An 18,797-nucleotide genomic window follows, 5' to 3' on the forward strand; every position below is an offset into this window, starting at 1 on the left:
GCTAAACTTTTCTGATGTCAACAGGATTATTCATTACGAATTTGTACCAGCTGGACAGTTAACCAAGTTGACTATTTGGAAGTGCTGAAAAGGGTGCCTGGAAAAGTTAGATGACCTGAACATTTCAACAACAATTTGTGGCTCTTACATCACGACAATGCACCAGCTCACACAACACTGTCTGTGAGGGAGTTTTTAGCCAATAAACAAATAACTATATTGGAACACCCTCCCTATTCACCTGATCTGGCCCCCAATGACTTCTTTCTTTACCCAAAGATAAAGGAAATACTGAAAGGAAGACATTTTGATGACATTCAGAACATTAAGGGTAATACAACGACAGCTCTGATGGCCATTCCTGAGAAAGAGTTCCAGAATTGCTCTGAAGGGTGGACTAGGCGCTGGTGTCAGTGCCTAGCTTCCCAAGGGGAGTACTTCGAAGGTGACCGTAGTGATATTCAGCAATGAGGCAGGTAGCACTTTTTCTAGGATGAGTTCATGAACTTAATTGTCACACCTCATATTTACTAATGAAGTTTATGGTAATCGAAATCCACTAGTGTGTAGTTGTATGATCTTGGGCCAATAACTTAGGATCTCAGCCTCAGTTTTTACATCTGTAAAGTGAAGAACCTAGAAAATGGAATTTCTAAGGTTCCTTCTGGACCTAAATTTCTGTTTTTCATGGATCCTACAGACAGTAAGAAAAGCATTTACTACCATGTTTCCCCAAAAAGAAGACCTAGCCAGACAATCAGCTCTAATGCATCTTTTGGATCAAACATTAATATAAGACCCAGTCTTACATTACATAAGAGCCGGTTCTATAAAAGACCCGGTCTTACATTATAGTAAAATAAGACCAGGTCTTATATCAATGTTTGCTCCAAAAGACGCATTAGAGCTGATTGTCTGGCTAGGTCTTCTTTTTGGGGAAACACAGTATGTACCTTTGGATGGCGACACGCATGGATCTGAGTGTTGCGGTCTGTGGTGAGATGATGGAGAATGTCGGGCATGTTTTGAAACATGTCTAGTCTATCCACGTGAACCTGAGGAAAATAACACATATAAGAAAATTATTTGACTTGGATTCCTATAAATAGGGTAACTATGCAGGGGGAAATCATCCAGCCAGGGAACTCTTTCTTCTTTCTTGAAACCTGTACTTTGTCTCTTCGATGCCATTGGTATTCCACCAGAATGTCAACAGGCAAAGGACAAAGACCATATTCACACCCGTCGGCGTTACCGCCTACTGCCTGTGGTAATAAAAAATTCTGGACATTCGGTTGGTGGATTTCACTGAGTCATTCAGTTAATATATATTGTGCACCTACTGTACATCAAGCTTTCTTCTAAATATTGGGCATGTAGCCGAGGACGCAGAGGACAAAAGCAACCAGGAACGACTCGAGAAGACACACAGCATGCCACAGAAGGGCAGTATGGGGGGCGGGGGGGCGGCACGACTAGGAAGCAGAGCCCCATCCTCCCTGACCACACTTCTCTTTCTTACATGGAAAGAGGGAGGGCAGATGCAGGAAAACCAAAAAAAAAACCTTGGCCACCTTTAGAATTTTAAGGCTAATACATTTTAAAGGGTTAAGACCAATGTGTCTGTTTAAAGCTTCTCTCCTGGGTACTTCAAAGTTAAGTAACAAGGACAGTAGGCCCTCACTTCATGTCCTCGATAGGTTCTTGGAAATGCAGCAAAACGACGTGTAATGAAACCCACTTTACCACAGGCTGATCGATATAAACGAGAGTTCAGTTCCCACAGCATCTCATTGACCTTATAACAAAACAACATTATTCAAGGACCTCCTCTAAGGTGATATTAGGATTATGAAATGGCACCCAAGAAAAAGGTATTCTCATTTTGAACAAAACAGATTAGAATGAGGTCAAATTGCTGTGGCAATTAATATCAAGATAGGTAGGAAAAGAACCCAAGCATAATGGCTCACTTATCCTGTGGCCTGTTCGGCTTTCTACCTGTTTACTAAAGACTGAGAAGAAGGGACAATGAATTTGCTTTTTTGGTCTAAGAAGGAGACAAAAAAGGGTAAATTCTGAGATGTACAGAGAGCGATACAGAAAATTCCATCCTCACAGAAACGAAGGAGCCTGAAAAGGCCATAAATCGTCACTGAGGTCCCTTAGTCAAAAACTCAGTGTTCCCCCTTTTTACATTCCTGATCTGAAATTCCTAAATTCCTTGTTTCTCTCCCCTACAAAGGGACTAAGAGACTTAACAGAGGGCTCCCTGCTCTCCCCCACCTCAGCCCCTCCATGATTTCTCCTGCAATGCTTCCAGAGCAGGAGCTTCCAGTGTTTTTGAGTTCACACACCAGTAAAAGCTACAAAGCAAATTTGGGACTGGTAAAGGTAGTTGCTACCTTTATATTACGCCAAGAGAAGACATGAAAAAAAAAATTATTGGCTAGTACTATAGGTGTGTGTGTGTGTGTGTGTGTGTGTGTGTGTGTGTGTGTATACACATTCCTAATATCACTGTGATTTTAATGTAAAAGGCCCTTTTAACACCAAAAATCTCAGAACGAAAGCAAATCCTTCCCCAAATGGAGAACTGGCAACTTTACACCAACACATTTGGACAGAAGGACTTAAGGAACGAAGAAATTAAGGAAAGAATGACTTAGGAAATAAAGATTTATAAAAGGGAGGGAAGGAGGCATTTTAAAATTTCAAATGCAGAAAAACTAATCTTTCGTTTTACTAAATTACACTGCATATAATTAAGTTCTTGGCACAAGTTTGTTAGCTAGGAGATTGAAATGAAAAGATACAAAGTAGAACTTAAACGTCCAATGAGTTCCAGCACTTGGTTTTGTTCAGAATCGTTCCTGAAAATCCATCTTGTCTTAGGGGACAAGGGCGGAAGCCACAGGCTGTGTGTGGGGGCAGCAGGACTGGGGGTGGGGTGGGGATGGGGAGAGGATGGGGCAGATAGGGGAGCAGCCCTCACACACACATACACACTGGGCCCTGCTGCCCAGGGTCCTGAGGGCCCCGCGCTGAACCATCTGAAAGGAATGGACGTTTTCAGACATTTGTGACCATGACCCACAATAAGAAATAGTTTTCCACTGCAACCTGGTACACATACACATATACGTATGTGCATGTGTCTGATTCCGTCTGTCAATTTTCACAAAAGCAACACACTCAGATATTTTCTAGTTCAAATTTATTTTCAATGCTGGTCATAATCACTAAATTTATTTCATGACCCACAGTTTTGAAAAAGTACTTCCTCTATGAGATGTTCCACCAAAGGACACTTCTCAGCCATCTGGGCCACTGTCAAATCCCCCCGTGGGCACGTGACTAAACAAAGAGGACATGTTCACAGGGGCTGGCAACCTATGCCACACACATTTTGATAGGTTGTTTCCATCTGTTATTATTTTCAACTTTGGGGGGTTGGGAGAGGCAGGAAAGGTAAAGCGGGCAGGATGGAAGGGCGCACGAGAGAAGAAAGAGACGCCAACGTACCTGGATACCAAATTCTTCACTAAGGTTGGTGAACAGATACTCATACCCATAAGCTGCTTTGCAGTTCAGCCACACGACATGGTAGGGACTCCGAGTGATCCAGCTTCGAACCAGCTCCAGGATTCCACTCAGACACTCGCCCTGAGCAGGATTTTTAAAAGGCATTTACCGCTTTTAAGAATAGCTCCCTTTCCATTCCCAGCATTCACAGATATTAATGCCAGTGGGGACAATTATGATCTGATTTGTTATCCCACAAACTTCCTTTTGGAAACATGGCCACGCCCAGATCCTCACCCTGTTTCTCCAAGGAGACTTACCCGACTAGGAATTTGATAAAATCTGGGATCGCAGAAAGTAGTATCTAAGTACACGCTTTGGATATCTTTCACTCTGTGGGGAAAAACAATTGGTGTTAATCATCTAATGTGAAATAAAATATGTAGAAAGTTTAAACTCTCGGTTATTTACAGGGTGTTCTATTTCACTTGGGATTTTTTTTTGCCAAAACAACTTTGTTGGAAAATGATTTGCTTATAATACACGGACTTTTGCAAATGTGGTTCAGTGAATTTTGACAAATTCCCAATACTACTACCCCCATCAACAGCCAGCATGTTACCATCACCCCATTTCAAGAAGGAAAACTTACTGTTACAAATATTACAATCAGGTTTGATTTCTAAGAGAAGTAAAGGCTTGTCTTTGGAGGGAGCAGGGCAATAAACCTTTTAAAAGCGATGCAGTCTTACATTCAAGAGTTATAAAAAGCCCAGTACCTGCCCCCAGAGTGCAGAAGCTCCATTCTGGAAGTTTCTCCTTTAGCCAGTCTGAAGTCTCCTGTATACAAGACAGTTCCATTATCACCCTGAAATAAAAACCTGCCAAGGAAATATATATCAGTGACTTCTCGGTTTCATACAACATCCTAATAAAGCAAATACATACTAATTCCATACGAAATGTCTCCTGCCAAACACAGCCACTACGAAACAGTGGTAATGGAATTTTAATAGCTTTGTATCACATGGGGCACTCAGCTGCCACCTCTTCCCTGGGGTGGAAAAAAATGACACTACTGAGTTTGCAATCGATGTCCCCTGAAATGTGTTATCACTCTCAGTGTATATTGAGTTCATTCCTGCTCATGGAGAGAAAAATCCATATGATAGGAAAATGCAAAGCCCATGGAGAAATAGCGATTGAATACTTCCATGATGAGAAAGCCACGTTGCAAACTTGACCTCCACCTCAGTTCCCCAAGTTCAATTTGGAAATAAAGATTAAAGAAGGTGCCATGAAAATAGCCAAATCTCCCTACCCATATTAATTTCCAGACCCTAAAAATCTATTTCTACAAATATAATACATATAATAAAATGACAAAATAGATGAGTCCTCTTACATAACTGATCCTGGGCAATGACCAGCTGGTAAGAGAGTCACAACAATCTCTTCCTTCTAAACAGAAAATAAAGAAGAAGAAAAAAAACACAAAACAATAGACGTTATCATTAGGACCCAGCTAAATAAAGCCCTCCTTAAATAGAATATATTCAAGTACTTCTCAGGAATGTGATGCCTTTTCTCCTCATTTCCTCTCTCTCCAAATCCTTGAAATAAGTGGATTCCTTGCCCACAAAACAAACGATTAAATGTCGGGTTACCATACAACAGTAATTTCACTCTCTGGGAATTACACAAGAAAAATGAAAACTTACATCTACACAGAAACCCATACAGGAATTTCACAGCAGCATTATTCACACTTGCCAGAGGGAAGAAACAGCCCAAGTGCCTATCAGCTGATGAATGAACAAACTAAATGTGGTCTGACCGTACAAGGGAATGTTATTTGGCCATAAAATGAAATGAAATACAGACACTTACTACAACATGGATAAAACCTTGAAAGCATTATGCAAAGTGAAAGAAGTCACTCACAAAAGACAATAAACACAATAGTATGATTTCCTGTGTATGAAATGTCCAGAATAGGCAAATCCATAGAGACTTCTAGATAAAAATATTCTAAAATTGATTGTGGTGATGGGTACACAACTCTGAATATACCAATGCCATTGAACTGCACACCTTAAATGGGGTGAATTGCATGGCATGTGAACTAGATCTCACTAAAGCTGTTATTAAAATGAAAACCAAAGCCTGATGTAGCCTGCCTGTTCCCACGTCACCACACTGCACACTGTTAGGGCTGAGCCTGATGGGAAACACGGTCTCCCAGGCCTCAGGATGGGGGCAGAGCTCTGAATACACCTGCTCCTCCCCTCAGTCTAACGTCCTTCTTTCCAAGGCCCCTTTGAAACGGGGTCTCCCACCGGTTGGAGCTGTAGACACAACACACAAAAGCCACAGCACGAGAAGAGACATGACAGCAAGACTCTGGTCAACAGCTATCTGGGGCCTGAGGTTGAGAAAGCCTTTCCCGGACGTGCGTCACAAGGCGGCGAGGCAAGGAGAGTCCGCAGGACGTCCGTGTTAGCTCACGGAGCTCAGGCCATCCTTTCTCCCTCTTCTGAAGCGCCCCCTACACTGGCCGTGCAGTCCTCCCTCGGGACAACGATTTGATGAGGAGTATTTCAAAGGCCTGATCTCCTCCAAAGAGGAAATGTGAAAAGTCAGCCCCCGTCTGATCACGTCACACAACGACGGGCACTCTTCACGGTCCACCAAGTCAACAGAGCTGGTTAGAGTCGGGCGGCAGAACAGTCACTAGAGCTGCCATAAACTAGGAAAATACCTCCTAGCTCTAGGTATAATTTGAAATTAAAATGAACAAATAAAAGGTAAGTCCATACTCCTTCTTACTATTAAAACTCATAACACAAAAGTACCTGTTTCTAAATTTAAGGACAAAAAAATAAATTGGATTCTCTTGGACAGGGTCTTTCTCTTCAATAAAAAAATGGCTCAGAAAAAAAAAAATCACAATATGCATAAATTTGCTTCAAAAATATTAAGCACTGTTTTATATCCTGCACATAAATAAATGTGACAATGGCATCATGTAGCAATATCAACAACTGGCCTTCTCATCATTAACATTTAAAACTAAAGGGGAGCCATTCTGACAGTGTCCTAGCTAATCCTTTGGAGGTGGAAAATAAATACATTACGAATGTTTTTTTAACAGATTCACTCACTATGGTTAAATGAGCATTCAAAATCAAGGAGAAAGATAAACAATCATTGTAGCACTAAACATTAATTTTTAAAAACATGATATTTAATATTGAGTTACCTCGCCTGATGCTTCATCGACTAAAGATATCTGGGTAGGAGTTTCAATTTCAATTGATATCTATCAAAATAAAATAAGAGGTCATGTATACATCATACTGTATATTTCCTTTGTTTTGTTTTGTTGGCTTTATAATGCCATCTCAAACACAGGAAGGAGACGAGGGGTAGAAGTCACAGACTCTGGGTAACAATTTCTAATTCCATATAATAAATGTTTTCACAGCTTGAAAACAAGATAAAGTTAACATAACAACTGTTTTGAGGTTGATGTGGCAATACGTATTAAATGCCTTATACACTTATATATCCTTTGATACAGCACTCTTATTTTTACGAACTCCATCTTCCTCCCTTCACCTCCCCATCCCTTTGAACTTGAGTCTTTGTAAAACACGTAGTCATGTGTCCTATTTGTTTAGGTTTTGTGCTGCAGAACAGTCTGGATCCGTCCATGACATGTTGGCCAAATTCACAGAGTCGAGCTGCTGCAGAGTGCTCCAAGGTGTACTTGTACATTTTACTAAAATGGCAACTACTAATACAGAGAGGCATTCACTAAACAGATGACAAATGAACATAATTTCTCATCTTTTTAGTCTGCCGATGTCTTAAAACTTACAGTGACTGAGCTTCAGGAGTGAAAACATCCTTGCATTTCTGGAATAAAACACATTGTATTCATTGTGGACTATTTTTTAATTCTGTGAGATTCAGCTAGCTGTTACCTTAATTAGGGTGTTCACATATGAAATGCCCTTTTCCCCTAGGTTCTTTTATAATCTATTTGCCAGTGGGGTTGAGCGGCTTATCTTTTTATTATCTCCTACAATAATTCAGCTAGTATAGGGACTATTCTTTGAACATTTGGCAAAAGGCACCTACAAAACCATCTGGGCCTGGGCATTTATTTTTTTTATTTTTTTTTATTTTTATATTGTTAAGGCTTTTGCATTTATATTCATTTTCTTTTCCTGTAAAGAATTTCATCTGACTTTGGTAACAGGGTAACACTGGCCTCGTAAAATGGTGAGACATGTCACCCTCTATTTTATGAAAGATTTGTATAGGATTGGTATTTGTTCTTCATTAAATATTTGCTAGGATTTACCAGAGAAGTTATCTGTGCATAAAGAGATTTCGTTTTGTTTTTGGAAGAAGGAAGTTATTAATTGTGAATTAAATTTATTTAAGAGATATAGGGCTATTCAGATTTTCTATCTCTTCTTGGATCTGTTAAATTGTAGTTGTCAAGGAATTTTTCTATTTTATCTAAGTTGTCAAATTTATTGGAATAAAATTGTTTATAATCTGGGCCTTTATTGAAGAGAGATCTTTGAAAATTGTTCTAATTTCTTGATTACTGATTTATTCACGATTTCCACTTTTCTTGCCTCAATTTGGTATTTTTCTCCTTTTCCAGGTATTTATCCACTTTGTCTAAATTATCAAATATACGTCCATATAATTGTCAAAAAATGCATTGCTGTTGTTTTCCTTTTTGTCATTCTGTATTTTTATGTGCATCTTTTTAATTATCAATCTTGGCAGAAATTTCTCTCTATTTCTCTGAAGACGAGCTTTTAATTTTATTCATCTTTCATTTTCTGCAGTAGTTGTTAGTCTCTGTATCACAAATTTGTCCTTTCATTTTTATTATATCCTTCTTTCACATATCCTGATATTTGCTTTGTTGCTCCTTTTCCTTCTTACTGAGTTGAAGATAACTCCATTGAATTCTACTCTTTCCTTTCTAAGAAATGTATTTAACACTATGAATTTCCCTTTGAGTACTAATTTAGCTGTTCCACACATTTTGACATGTCATGCTTCCACTGTCCCTAAGTTCTAAGTATTGAATGTTTTTCTTTACAATTTCCTCTTTAACCTAAGAGTTGTTTATTGTATGCATTTACTTCCCATATGTATGGGATGACTTTAGCTCTCCTTTTATTTCCGCCAACATCATTGCATTATGGTCAGAGCACAGATCACTGGAATTTCTTAAAACTTCTCTTGGGACATGGTACATGGCCAATTTTTGTTAATGCTCCATGTATACCCAAAGACCTTGTTTTCCCTGTTGGGTTTAAAGCTCTGTATTTCGATTAGCTCACATTGACTAATTATGTCATTCAGATCTTCTGTATTTTCACTTATTTCCTGCCTCCTTCATCTTTCAGTTTCTGAGAATGGTGGGGCAAGCACTCCAGCTACAATTGTTGAATTGCCCATTTCTCCCTTAAACTGTTAGGTGGCCTTGTGCTACATCAGCTTCACTGAGCTGGAACTATCCTAGAAGTCGCTTCCGAGTATACTTCCAGCTTAGGGTTGAGATTTAGAAGGCGGAAGTGAACCAACAACTTTTTAATGCTCTGACGGACACCAGAAATAACAGCTCATGTAGTGTTGTTATCTGCTGGCTCAGCTCACTGACATGAGACTTCAGCAACTCCGTCCTCTATGGGACAGCCACCCTCCTTCAGCCTCTCGGAGTCCTGGGCCAGGTGTGTGGAGCTCAGTGGCAAAGCGGAAGGCAGCACTGCTGAGGTTGGGAGGAGTGAGCGACAGGGATTCCAGCCTGTCTCTGCTCTTCTCCACTTCTTTCTCAGCTTTCCTTCCCAACTGCTGGCCAAGCTGACGGAGAGCAACTTCAGGCCTAACACCAAGGCCAAGGTTACTGCCTCGTGGTTGTGTACCTCTGTGGAGGGAGGTTAAACCTCACCCCAACTGATAGACTGGAGATGGAGACAGAAGATGCCACACATGCACCAAGAGGGCACAAAAACACTGCCATGCTCACATAGTGGGACTTTCTGGGGACAGGAGGGCAGGACCAGCTGGGAGGAAGTGGCTTGTGTGGCCTCAGAGAGAATAGGAGCCAGTGGCTCTGGTTTTTATTGGGGTTGCAGGTGTGCCTGGGCTTGTGTGGTTTGAACTTCACGTGGGCTCCAAGGGAGGGGTAGGCTTTTGTGTCAGCTTGTCCAGGTGTGGGGCAGAAGGGGAGAAAGGAAGTGGGAGTTGACAGCTGTCAACAAACAACAGACTCTTTATGACACTTGTTCTGACTTCTCTGTCAGTTCCCACAATTATTTGGGGCTTAGTCCACAGAGTGAACCCTAATTCTATTCACTCACTGTGGTCTCTTTCTCTGATCAAGCACGGGGTGATCAATTATTACTTTATCCAGTTTGAAGTTATTACTTTGTCAATTGCATTCATGTTCATATCTTCTTGATCCATTGTTCCTTTTAACAGTAAATAACATCCTCTTTGAAACTTCTGGTTGTTGTTTGTTTTTTGTGTGTTTTTTTGTTTTGTTTTTTTTGCCAATTCTAATTTGTATGATATAACAATTGCCACTCTGGCATTCTTAGCTTCTAATTGTTTAGTATATTCCCCCCACCCCCTTTTTTTCCATTTCAACCTTCATTTATCCTTTTGTTTTAATTATGTCTCTTATAGACTGAATAGTGGATCTTTATTCTTTTAACCTAAACTGAGAATTTGTCTGTTGATCAAGAATTGAATTCAATTCACTCATATTTATAGTAAGTACTGTTATAACAGGAATTTTCCTACCCTCTTTTGATCTTCTATGTACCATACTTTTGTTTTTCTCCCTTTTACTATATCTTTCTTCCATTGATTAGATCCATTTTGTTCTGCCAGATTTAAAATTATTAATTCTATTTTTATTCTTGTTGTTAGCCCTTTCTTATTATAAGCCATAAGTTACATTTACTTTTTCTAATCTAGTCTGTGTTCTACATAAAAGGATTTATCAATTATGTTAATTAACATTCTACACTTTAAAGTATTACAATGCAACTTAGCAAGAGACTCAATGAGATTAAACAAAACTAAGAACCTAGATCAAACTGTTGAGAGGCAAGGAAAACCAATCAACAATAAAATCTCAACCTCTTCCAAACAGCTGAATTACAAAGACTATGTGTCAATATTGTAATGAACGTGGATAAATATAGTGTATGAGGAACTGGGCTTTGAACCCTTCCATTGTCTTGTTCAATCTACCATGAAAAATATTTCCCACTCAAAAATAAAGAATGAGCATCATTCAAAAAATAAAACTTACAATTCGTTTCTCCCAAAATCTGTACTTCGGGCTAGTTAACAACAGCTCTTTAGTAACAGGCGAACAGTACAAGTAAACCTTCAAGCTGAAAGGGAAAGACAAAAAAACAACAACAAAAAACAGCTGTTTCAGTACAATACAAAATAAGCCATCTTGGTGACTAGGAAATACATTTTATTACGTCACTTATCACTGATGTCAAATAATTCAGAACTGAGCTGGCACAAGAAGTGTCAGCGTCGTTCCCAATATGCCGACACCCCAATAACCAGCTCGGTCCCATCGAGAGTGTAAAGGGACAGGGAAGAAGCAGATGGAGAAAATACTGTGTCCTCTGACCCCCTCACAAGGTTAGCCCTTGCCATTCTTATGTTCAAGATGCATGTTTGGACACACTCAGGGATGTCTGGAAAGCGACCACCAAATGCTAAGCTCCTCTGGAGCACAGAGAGGGGGTGTTGGGGAACAGAAGGCTTCTGCGTTTTACTTCATATAAATCTACTCTGGTGTTTTGTGTTTTGGGTTGTTGTTTTTTATAGCAGAAATCAATTTCATAATAAATTGTAAAAATTAAACAGTATAGCTTGGAGCTTAGGAATAGTCTGTGGCAGACTGTATTTTCCAAAGATGGCCACACTAATATTATACCCCATCCATACACAGTCTTCTTACAAAATGGACATGGAAATTCCTCCACTGACAAGAGGTCTCTATATTAAAACTCCCCTTGAACTTGGGCAGACCTTTGTAACTGCCTTAACCAACAGCATGTGATGGGAAGTAACACTGCAGGACTTTGGAGGCTAGCTCTCTGGGCAATATGGCCACCTGCTAGCTCTCCTCTCTTGGGACATACACTTGTTTTCTGAGTTTCCATTTTAAGAAGTCCACCTATCCTGAAACCATCATGCTGAAGAGATTTTTTTGAGACACTGATGCCCAGGGAGCCCCAGCTGTTTGAGTCGTCTCAGTCAGGGTGTCAGACATTGAATGAACAAGCCTTCAGATGTCAGCCCCAGATGATGCCTGTCAGGCAGACACCAGCCACCCCACTGTGCTGGTCTGAATTCCTGATCCACAGCATCCAAGACAGAGAATGCATGGTTACTGTTGGTTTAAGTCACTAAGTTTTGGGGTAATTCGTTATGCAGCAGTAGATAACTAATACACAGGCTCTAAAATCAGACAGACCTGGTTGAAATCCTGGTCCTGCCACCTACTGGCTGTATGACCTTGGGCAACTAATTTAACCTCTCTGGTTCCTCAGTTTCCTCATCTGTAAAATAGAAATAATAATAGTATCTATTCAGACGGTTATTAAGAAGCTCTAATGAGGATGTCATCCCAGGCACTCAAAGAAACTGCTAAACTAATAAATATGTAGTGCCCGGCATATAGAGAAGTACTCAATAAGTATTAACGAGCATTATCAACAACACAGACTATTGCTATCACTTAGCAGATAGCACTTAGCCTAACATCCATAGGTTCAAAAGTCAAAAGTCCATGAGACCCTTTCCAAATATACATCTTGGGAATTTGGAATTTAGATTTGGGCAATGGCTTCAGGAAAAGAATATAATAGTTCAGTTTTCAGGAAAGATCCAACAATATTATATGATTTTTTATAATGGAACAATCATTTACACACACACACACACTTAATGAAAACAAACTGTCGCCACACCCATTAGCACAGATAAATCATACAAATATAACTTTAAATGAAAGAAAACAAAGAGAAGAGTCTATTCAGTGTGATTCTATTTATATAAACCTCAAAAGCCAGAGCTAAACCATGATGACATAAGTCAGAATAGAGGTTATGTGTGGGACAGGGATACTGGCCCTGTTCTATTTCTTGATCTGGGGAGAAGCCCCACGAATGTGTTCACTTGTAAAAGTTGATCAGACTGTACCCTTATGATGTATGCACTCTTCTGTATGGATGTTATAGCTCAATGAAATGGTTACTTAAAGATATACACACACAAATTAGTAGCAAAATAAATTACCTGCACTCCAATCTTCTTTGCAAAGCCGGGGCTCTTAATCCTTTCATGTGATCTAAAAACAAAAGAATCAAAAATCATAAACACATTATTTTTTCAGAGGCTCACTTAGCCCAAGAACACTCAGTTGTCTGCTCTTTTTAAACTTCCTTTTATGAGAAAATATGTAACAGGCTCACTTTTATAAGGGAATTGATTCGTGTGGATGATTGGCTGTTTCTTCCCCAAGTGAAGAATCCATCTGAAAATAGAACATGAACCTCTAAAAGCTGACCATCTCTGAGCCATCAGGAGTCATTTAAAAGGACAACAATCCCTTGCATCTTAGGGCAGAATCTAAACTACCCTGAGTAGCCACAGAAGCATAAGTGATGAGGATCTCACTCGGAACTGCTTCCAGCAATTTCTGTTCCTATCCACACAGGCTTGCTCCACAGCCCTCCAAATAACAGACAGAAAAAGATGACATTTCAAGACAGGTAACATTTAAACCAAATAGTACATTAAATAAAGAGGGCGTTCTTTTACATTCTGAATCACTACTACGTAAAGGCCTAGAGAACAATGACCAAACACTTCTAAATTGTTTACATCAATTCTAATTATTCTAATTACCACCCACACATGCCCTCAGTTTACATGCGACGACCCTTGACTCCAGTGGTCAGTCGCCACAGCTCAGGGGGCAGGTCTACCTGGACAGGTGCCTCCAAAGGACAGTCCACCTGCCCCTTCAGAGGATGCATCAAATCCAGTCATTCAGAGCCCAGGCTCTTAGTGCCCATGGATACACCCTAGGGCAGGACTCTCAGTAACCGGGGTTTCCAGAGAGTTTGTGCCATGGCAAAAGGAGGCAGAATCAGGACTCTGCCCCATAGTCTGAAACTAAGTCAGCAGACAGCAGCCTGGGTACCCCACCCAGCACCCCAGACCCCTTCATGACTGGAGGCTAGGAGAACTGGAGTGAGTTGACTTTGTGCTTCTAGAACTGCACCCAGAAACTCCTTCCCAGGGCCTTTTTCTTTTTCCTTCACCAGAATAAATAACGTAAGTTGTCCCTTGAAAGGGTCCTCCCCAACCCTGGGCGACTTTTTCAGGCAGGGGTCACCTCTCGTTCTCCTCATTGATGCTTAGTAAACCTTACCCGATTCCAAGCACGACAATGCGTTCCACATGGTCCATAAACCAGCACCAAGTAGGGCCACCCCAAATTCTACCAAAATGTGATCTTAACATGTTTATGTGCATTTTTTTGTAGCAAAAAGAGTCCATAGATTTTATCACATATTCTGTAATAGCTTGGGCTGTCATAACAGAATACCACAGACTGGGGGGCTTAAACAGCAAAAACATTTCTCACACTTGGATTCTGGTGAGACGTCTCCTCCTGGCTTGCAGACCTACTTGACCTTTTCCTACCTAGGTGTGTGTGTGTGAAAAGAGAAACCTCTTCTTCTAAGCCCTATCGAATTAGGACCCCACCCTTATGACATCATTTCATCTTAATTACTTCCTAAATGCCCTATCTCTGAATACAGTCACATTGGGGTTAAGGATTTAACGTATGTTATATCTTATATCCATAGTATATCCAAAAAGTAAAAACGGCCATCCTCATCAAGCAGCAGATTCTCAAAGAAAAACAAGACCCCCCCCCTCCCAAAATGGTATTCTCAACAACAAGCGGAAAAACCCTCAACGTGCTATTTAACAAATTGAGAGGAGCTTCAGATTTTCCTCATTGAAGGGAGAGAACTGGTGGGCTTGCGCAAGAAAGCAGAAGCATCTCCCCACAGCAGAGAACCTCAACAATTTACACCAGCTGAAAGTGATTGATTCCACACACAAGACAACAGTTGGTTCACACTAACCCCGCGGGGAAGGCCAGTGTTTGATATCTGTAATTTAATTTAAAATTACACCTTGTGATATGTATGTGCATATGTTTCTTATGCTCTAATTCAAGAGTGGATGGGAGCACCCTACTCAAGCTACTCTGGAAGCCCACAGGCCTACAAGCAGCTACCATAGTGCTTCAGTTTATCTTCATGTCTGATCAATGCTAATTAATTAGCATAATGAATATAAAAATTGTTTTCATTGGTAAAGTTAGTGACTTATTAGCATAAAATATGTTAAAAACGACAATGGTTGTGAAGTTAGTGGTACTCCAGCTCTGGAGATTGGCTAAAATGTGTTAGAGACCCACCCTGACCCACCTTGAGGCTAGATAGCCTCAAGGCCATTATCACTGGGATGACACTTCAGTCGGAATCCCTAACCGGTATCCAGCTGTGAAATCTTAGTCTTCTAGTGAGAGGCTGGAGCGTCTAGCTTCAAAGCCGTATCATTAGGGTTGAAGCTTCAGGCTGATTCCCTAACTATATCCATCTGTGAAATGGGAGGATTCTGGCTACTTGACTTGGCCGTCTCCAAGGTGAGCCACATCCTGTCTCCAGACTAAAACGAACCTTTCCTATTGGATGTGGACAAAACATCTAAAAGGAGGGGGAGCTTGTACTGTCAAGTTTACAGACAGGCTGTTTAATTTCAGAGTGCGTGTGAGTGTGTCTGCTTGCTAATGCTTGGAGGGCACAGCATAACTTCATCTGATAACAGTCTCCTTTATATTAGGTTTGTGCAAAAGTAACGCGGTTTTTGCCTTTTTTAAACCGCAATTACTTTTAGACCAACCTAATACCACAGTAGCGAGGATGTGGGAAGAACTAAATAATCCTCACCATCCTCTGACTATTAGCTGCTCGGAGAGTTTCCAGAAGAACCTCGTAATGGTGCCTGATGCCACTGCCCGTTTTGCGCGCAACTGGCAGTTGTACAGATAAAGCCTCAGAGAGGCTGAAGAGGCAGATTGGGACAAGGTGCAGTTGCTACTCTCTCCCCTGGCCTCCCGAAGCCCACACTCCCGCGTTCCAGCATCCCGATCCCCAGCCTTCCTCCTCTCCAGACCCCTGGGCAACTTCCCCGCCAGAACCGGTGAAGCCTCCTCGCCGAGGTAGCGAGCGGCGCCCGCGCTCACTCACCCTTATGGCAGTGGGACAGGAAGTAGGCGCGGGCCTTCAGGTTCTCCCTGTCGAAGCGATCTATGGATATATTTGGATACTCAGCCATCTGTCCCTGGAAGGAACTCATAGCGCTGGCCAACGCCGACAGAGCAGCCCCCAAACTAGTCTCGGAAGCTCAGGTTATTTCCTGACCTCGCCGCCACTTCCGGGAAGCTGCTGCCGCCTCTCCATTGGCCAGCCGGGAGCAGCCCCGTCCAATCAGAGGAGCCCTGCGGCAGGGGGCGGTGCCGAGTAGTGTCTGGTCAGTTTGCCCGCGTGTGACCCGCTAGTTAAATGCCGGAACTGAGCTGCGCTGGCGTGAGGCTGCTGCTGAATCAAGGGCGAGCAGCTGGCTGGGTGGGATCTGGGGTGGGATCTGGGAAGAGTGTGGCTCCTGCCGCCGGAAACCTTGACACAGCACGCTGTGGTTCTGGTGAAGAGTTTCCCGTGTCTATGCAAGAACAGTAGCACGAAGGGAAACTGAACGCCCGCCGCAGGGGGCTCCACCTAAGAATAGTAAGAGGGATGCAGAGCTTCGCTTGAAGTCAGACTGTGTTCCTCTTCCTGCTTGTCCACTGAAAGCCTAAAAGCCGAGCTCAATTTCCCCTCTCTTCTTCAGTGTCTACCTTATGGGGTGGTATGAGAAAAAATTGTATCTGACTCATGGTAGTCAGTAACTTAGTTCCCGCTTCCATTTATAACCACAAAGTGAGTAAATACACAATCCCTGATCATCACAACTCATATGCATTGTTGTCATGCAGGGTGTCATGTGGGGTCTCTGGTCTGGGTCCCCGCAAAAGAACGCAGGGTATGGTGAGGCCAAGAAGGAACGCCCACGGAGCCATAGATAGGGGAGCCGTACCACTATATTCTTGTTGGTGGCTGAGTTGGAGACACAGGAAGCAGGCGCCACACTATGCGCTTCTCTGCCAACCAACTTCACTTGCTAACTGCAATCCGCGCTTGCTAGAGTAGCCACAGCAGTTATATCAGTGGCTAATGGCTAACCGGTAACAGCTGATGGCCATCTGATTACAGCTGATGGCCATCTAATAACCGAGCCAGCACCTTTCCACATGAGGCCGAGAGCCTGGAAACTGCTCTCTGGGACTCTGCCCCCATAATGATCTTAGAGCAGATCAGAACCTAAGGATAGATTAGATTAGCTGCTAGCCTCCCTCCAACCCACACTTTTGAGCTATCATTTTTGCAAGTTAGAAGGATGTATAAAAGAAAAACAAGTGGTAGGGTGATGGGAGAAAGGTCTGGGATTTTTTTTTTTTAACTTTTATTTATTTTACGTGTGTTTTTCCAGGACCCATCAGCTCCAAGTCAAGTAGTTGTTTCGATCTAGTTGTGGAGGGCACAACTCACAGTGGCCCATGTGGGAATGGAACTGGCAGTCTTGTTGTTAAGAGTGCGGTGCTCTTACCAAACTGAGCTAACCGACCCTCCCAGGTCTGGAATTTTCTAAGCACCAAAGCAACTTTATGAAAAGGTTTGAAGTATCAAGATTCATCAAATAGCCACAGTGGCATTTATTGGGTCCCTTCCTAGCAAGGCTCCTTAGACGCCACAATGTTAATCACAAACAACTCAAACACTTTTGAGGACCCGCTTTATTCTGAAGCAAGGTGACAAGCCTTGCAGTGGTTACATAGGTAACTAAAATGTGCCATCAAGTAGTTTTCAGTCTATTCGGAGACAACACATTTGCAGAACATACAAAATGAATGCTTCCACGGAGACACAAAGTAATGCAGGAATAAATCCAGGCACAATGAGTCTGACCAGGGGAATCAGGAACCAAATGCCACCCTCAGAGAATATCAGCATGTTCCTGCAGCCATGGTACTCAGAGTTCTATTGAAATACAGATTCTCATGAAAAAAAATTTTTTTAAGGAGTGGGAGGAGAAGGAAGGAGAAGGAAAATAATGGTGGTGGTGGTGGTGGTGGAGTGGAAGAGGTACAGACACTGTAATCACTGATTTGAGTAAAGCACTCTGCTAGTATACTACTGCCAAGACATTTGATTCAGTATAAGATGACTTGTCATAGAATAAAAGAGAGCTATTGCTGTGGCTAGGCTGTCTACACCTAAAGACAAATTCTGCAATGAGCCTAGCAGCTGGAGACTCCGGTGTGTCTACCTCTGACAGAATTTGGAGCTCCTGGCAAGGCAGGTCAAGATAATGCTCATATTTTTATTTATTTGTCCATTGGTTTGTCCTCTCTTCTTTCCAAAGTGGATGTAGTATAAAAGATTAAAGAGAATTGTGAGAGAGTTGGCATAAAGGGGAGAGAGGGGATAGAAAATGGTGAAGATGGGTAAGCACAGCCCACAGACATGCCCACGTGCTCTCTTGGAAGATGGGAGCCATATATTTGGCCCTTCTAGAAGAAGACAATCATAAACTAGCCTTTGGCGTCTGCAAGATACAAATCAAAGAGATTTTCAGAAGAAGCACAGTGTTCTGGATACAGAGTCCCAAGAGGATGGTAGCAAAGAAAACTGTTACTATGGTCAACATCAGCTAAGGCTCTGTTTCCTCATTCCCGGGGGTGCAGGGTGGGGGGCATCTCTCTCTTTCAGAAATTGCACAACTCTTTGAACTTCTAAGTCCTAGATTTATTCTGTCTCAGCAGGACTGAGGAAGAGACACCGTAACCCAGGTGGCTTAAACCACAGAAATTTCTTTTCTCACAGTTCTAGAGGCTGAAAGTCAGAGACCAAGATGTCAGCAAATTTGGTTTCTCTCCCCTTGGCTTCAGATAACTAGCTTCCTGCTGTGTCTTCACAGGGCTCACATCCCTGATATCTCTTCCTCTTACA

The 18,797-nt window shown here is 41.8% G+C and overlaps 1 protein-coding gene across 5 annotated transcripts in view; it reads right to left on the reverse strand.

Annotated features, from left to right (window-relative positions):
• DCLRE1C (DNA cross-link repair 1C) overlaps positions 1–16,117 on the reverse strand; it is a 34,015-nt gene extending 17,898 nt beyond the window's left edge. The window contains exons 1-10 of one of the 5 annotated variants that reach the window (XM_088789004.1): positions 15,939–16,104; positions 12,901–12,952; positions 12,077–12,161; positions 10,886–10,970; positions 6,788–6,847; positions 4,931–4,986; positions 4,305–4,406; positions 3,846–3,918; positions 3,526–3,666; positions 954–1,055 (exon numbers count right to left, since the gene is read on the reverse strand). In XM_088789004.1, coding sequence (XP_088645130.1) covers positions 954–1,055; positions 3,526–3,666; positions 3,846–3,918; positions 4,305–4,406; positions 4,931–4,932 — 420 coding nt within the window. In that variant the 5' untranslated portion in view covers positions 4,933–4,986; positions 6,788–6,847; positions 10,886–10,970; ... (1 more) ...; positions 12,901–12,952; positions 15,939–16,104. Of the gene's footprint in view, positions 1–953; positions 1,056–3,525; positions 3,667–3,845; positions 3,919–4,304; positions 4,407–4,930; positions 4,987–6,787; positions 6,848–10,885; positions 10,971–12,076; positions 12,162–12,900; positions 12,953–15,938 lie in introns of all 5 variants that reach the window. The other 4 variants (XM_088789000.1, XM_088789003.1, XM_088789001.1 and 1 more) reach the window with 4 other exon arrangements.
• Positions 16,118–18,797: the final 2,680 nt, after the last annotated feature.

Source organism: Rhinolophus sinicus, chromosome 1 (assembly GCF_057876585.1).
Source record: "Rhinolophus sinicus isolate RSI-liver-muscle chromosome 1, RSI-T2T, whole genome shotgun sequence".
Taxonomy (NCBI): Eukaryota; Metazoa; Chordata; class Mammalia; order Chiroptera; family Rhinolophidae; genus Rhinolophus; species Rhinolophus sinicus.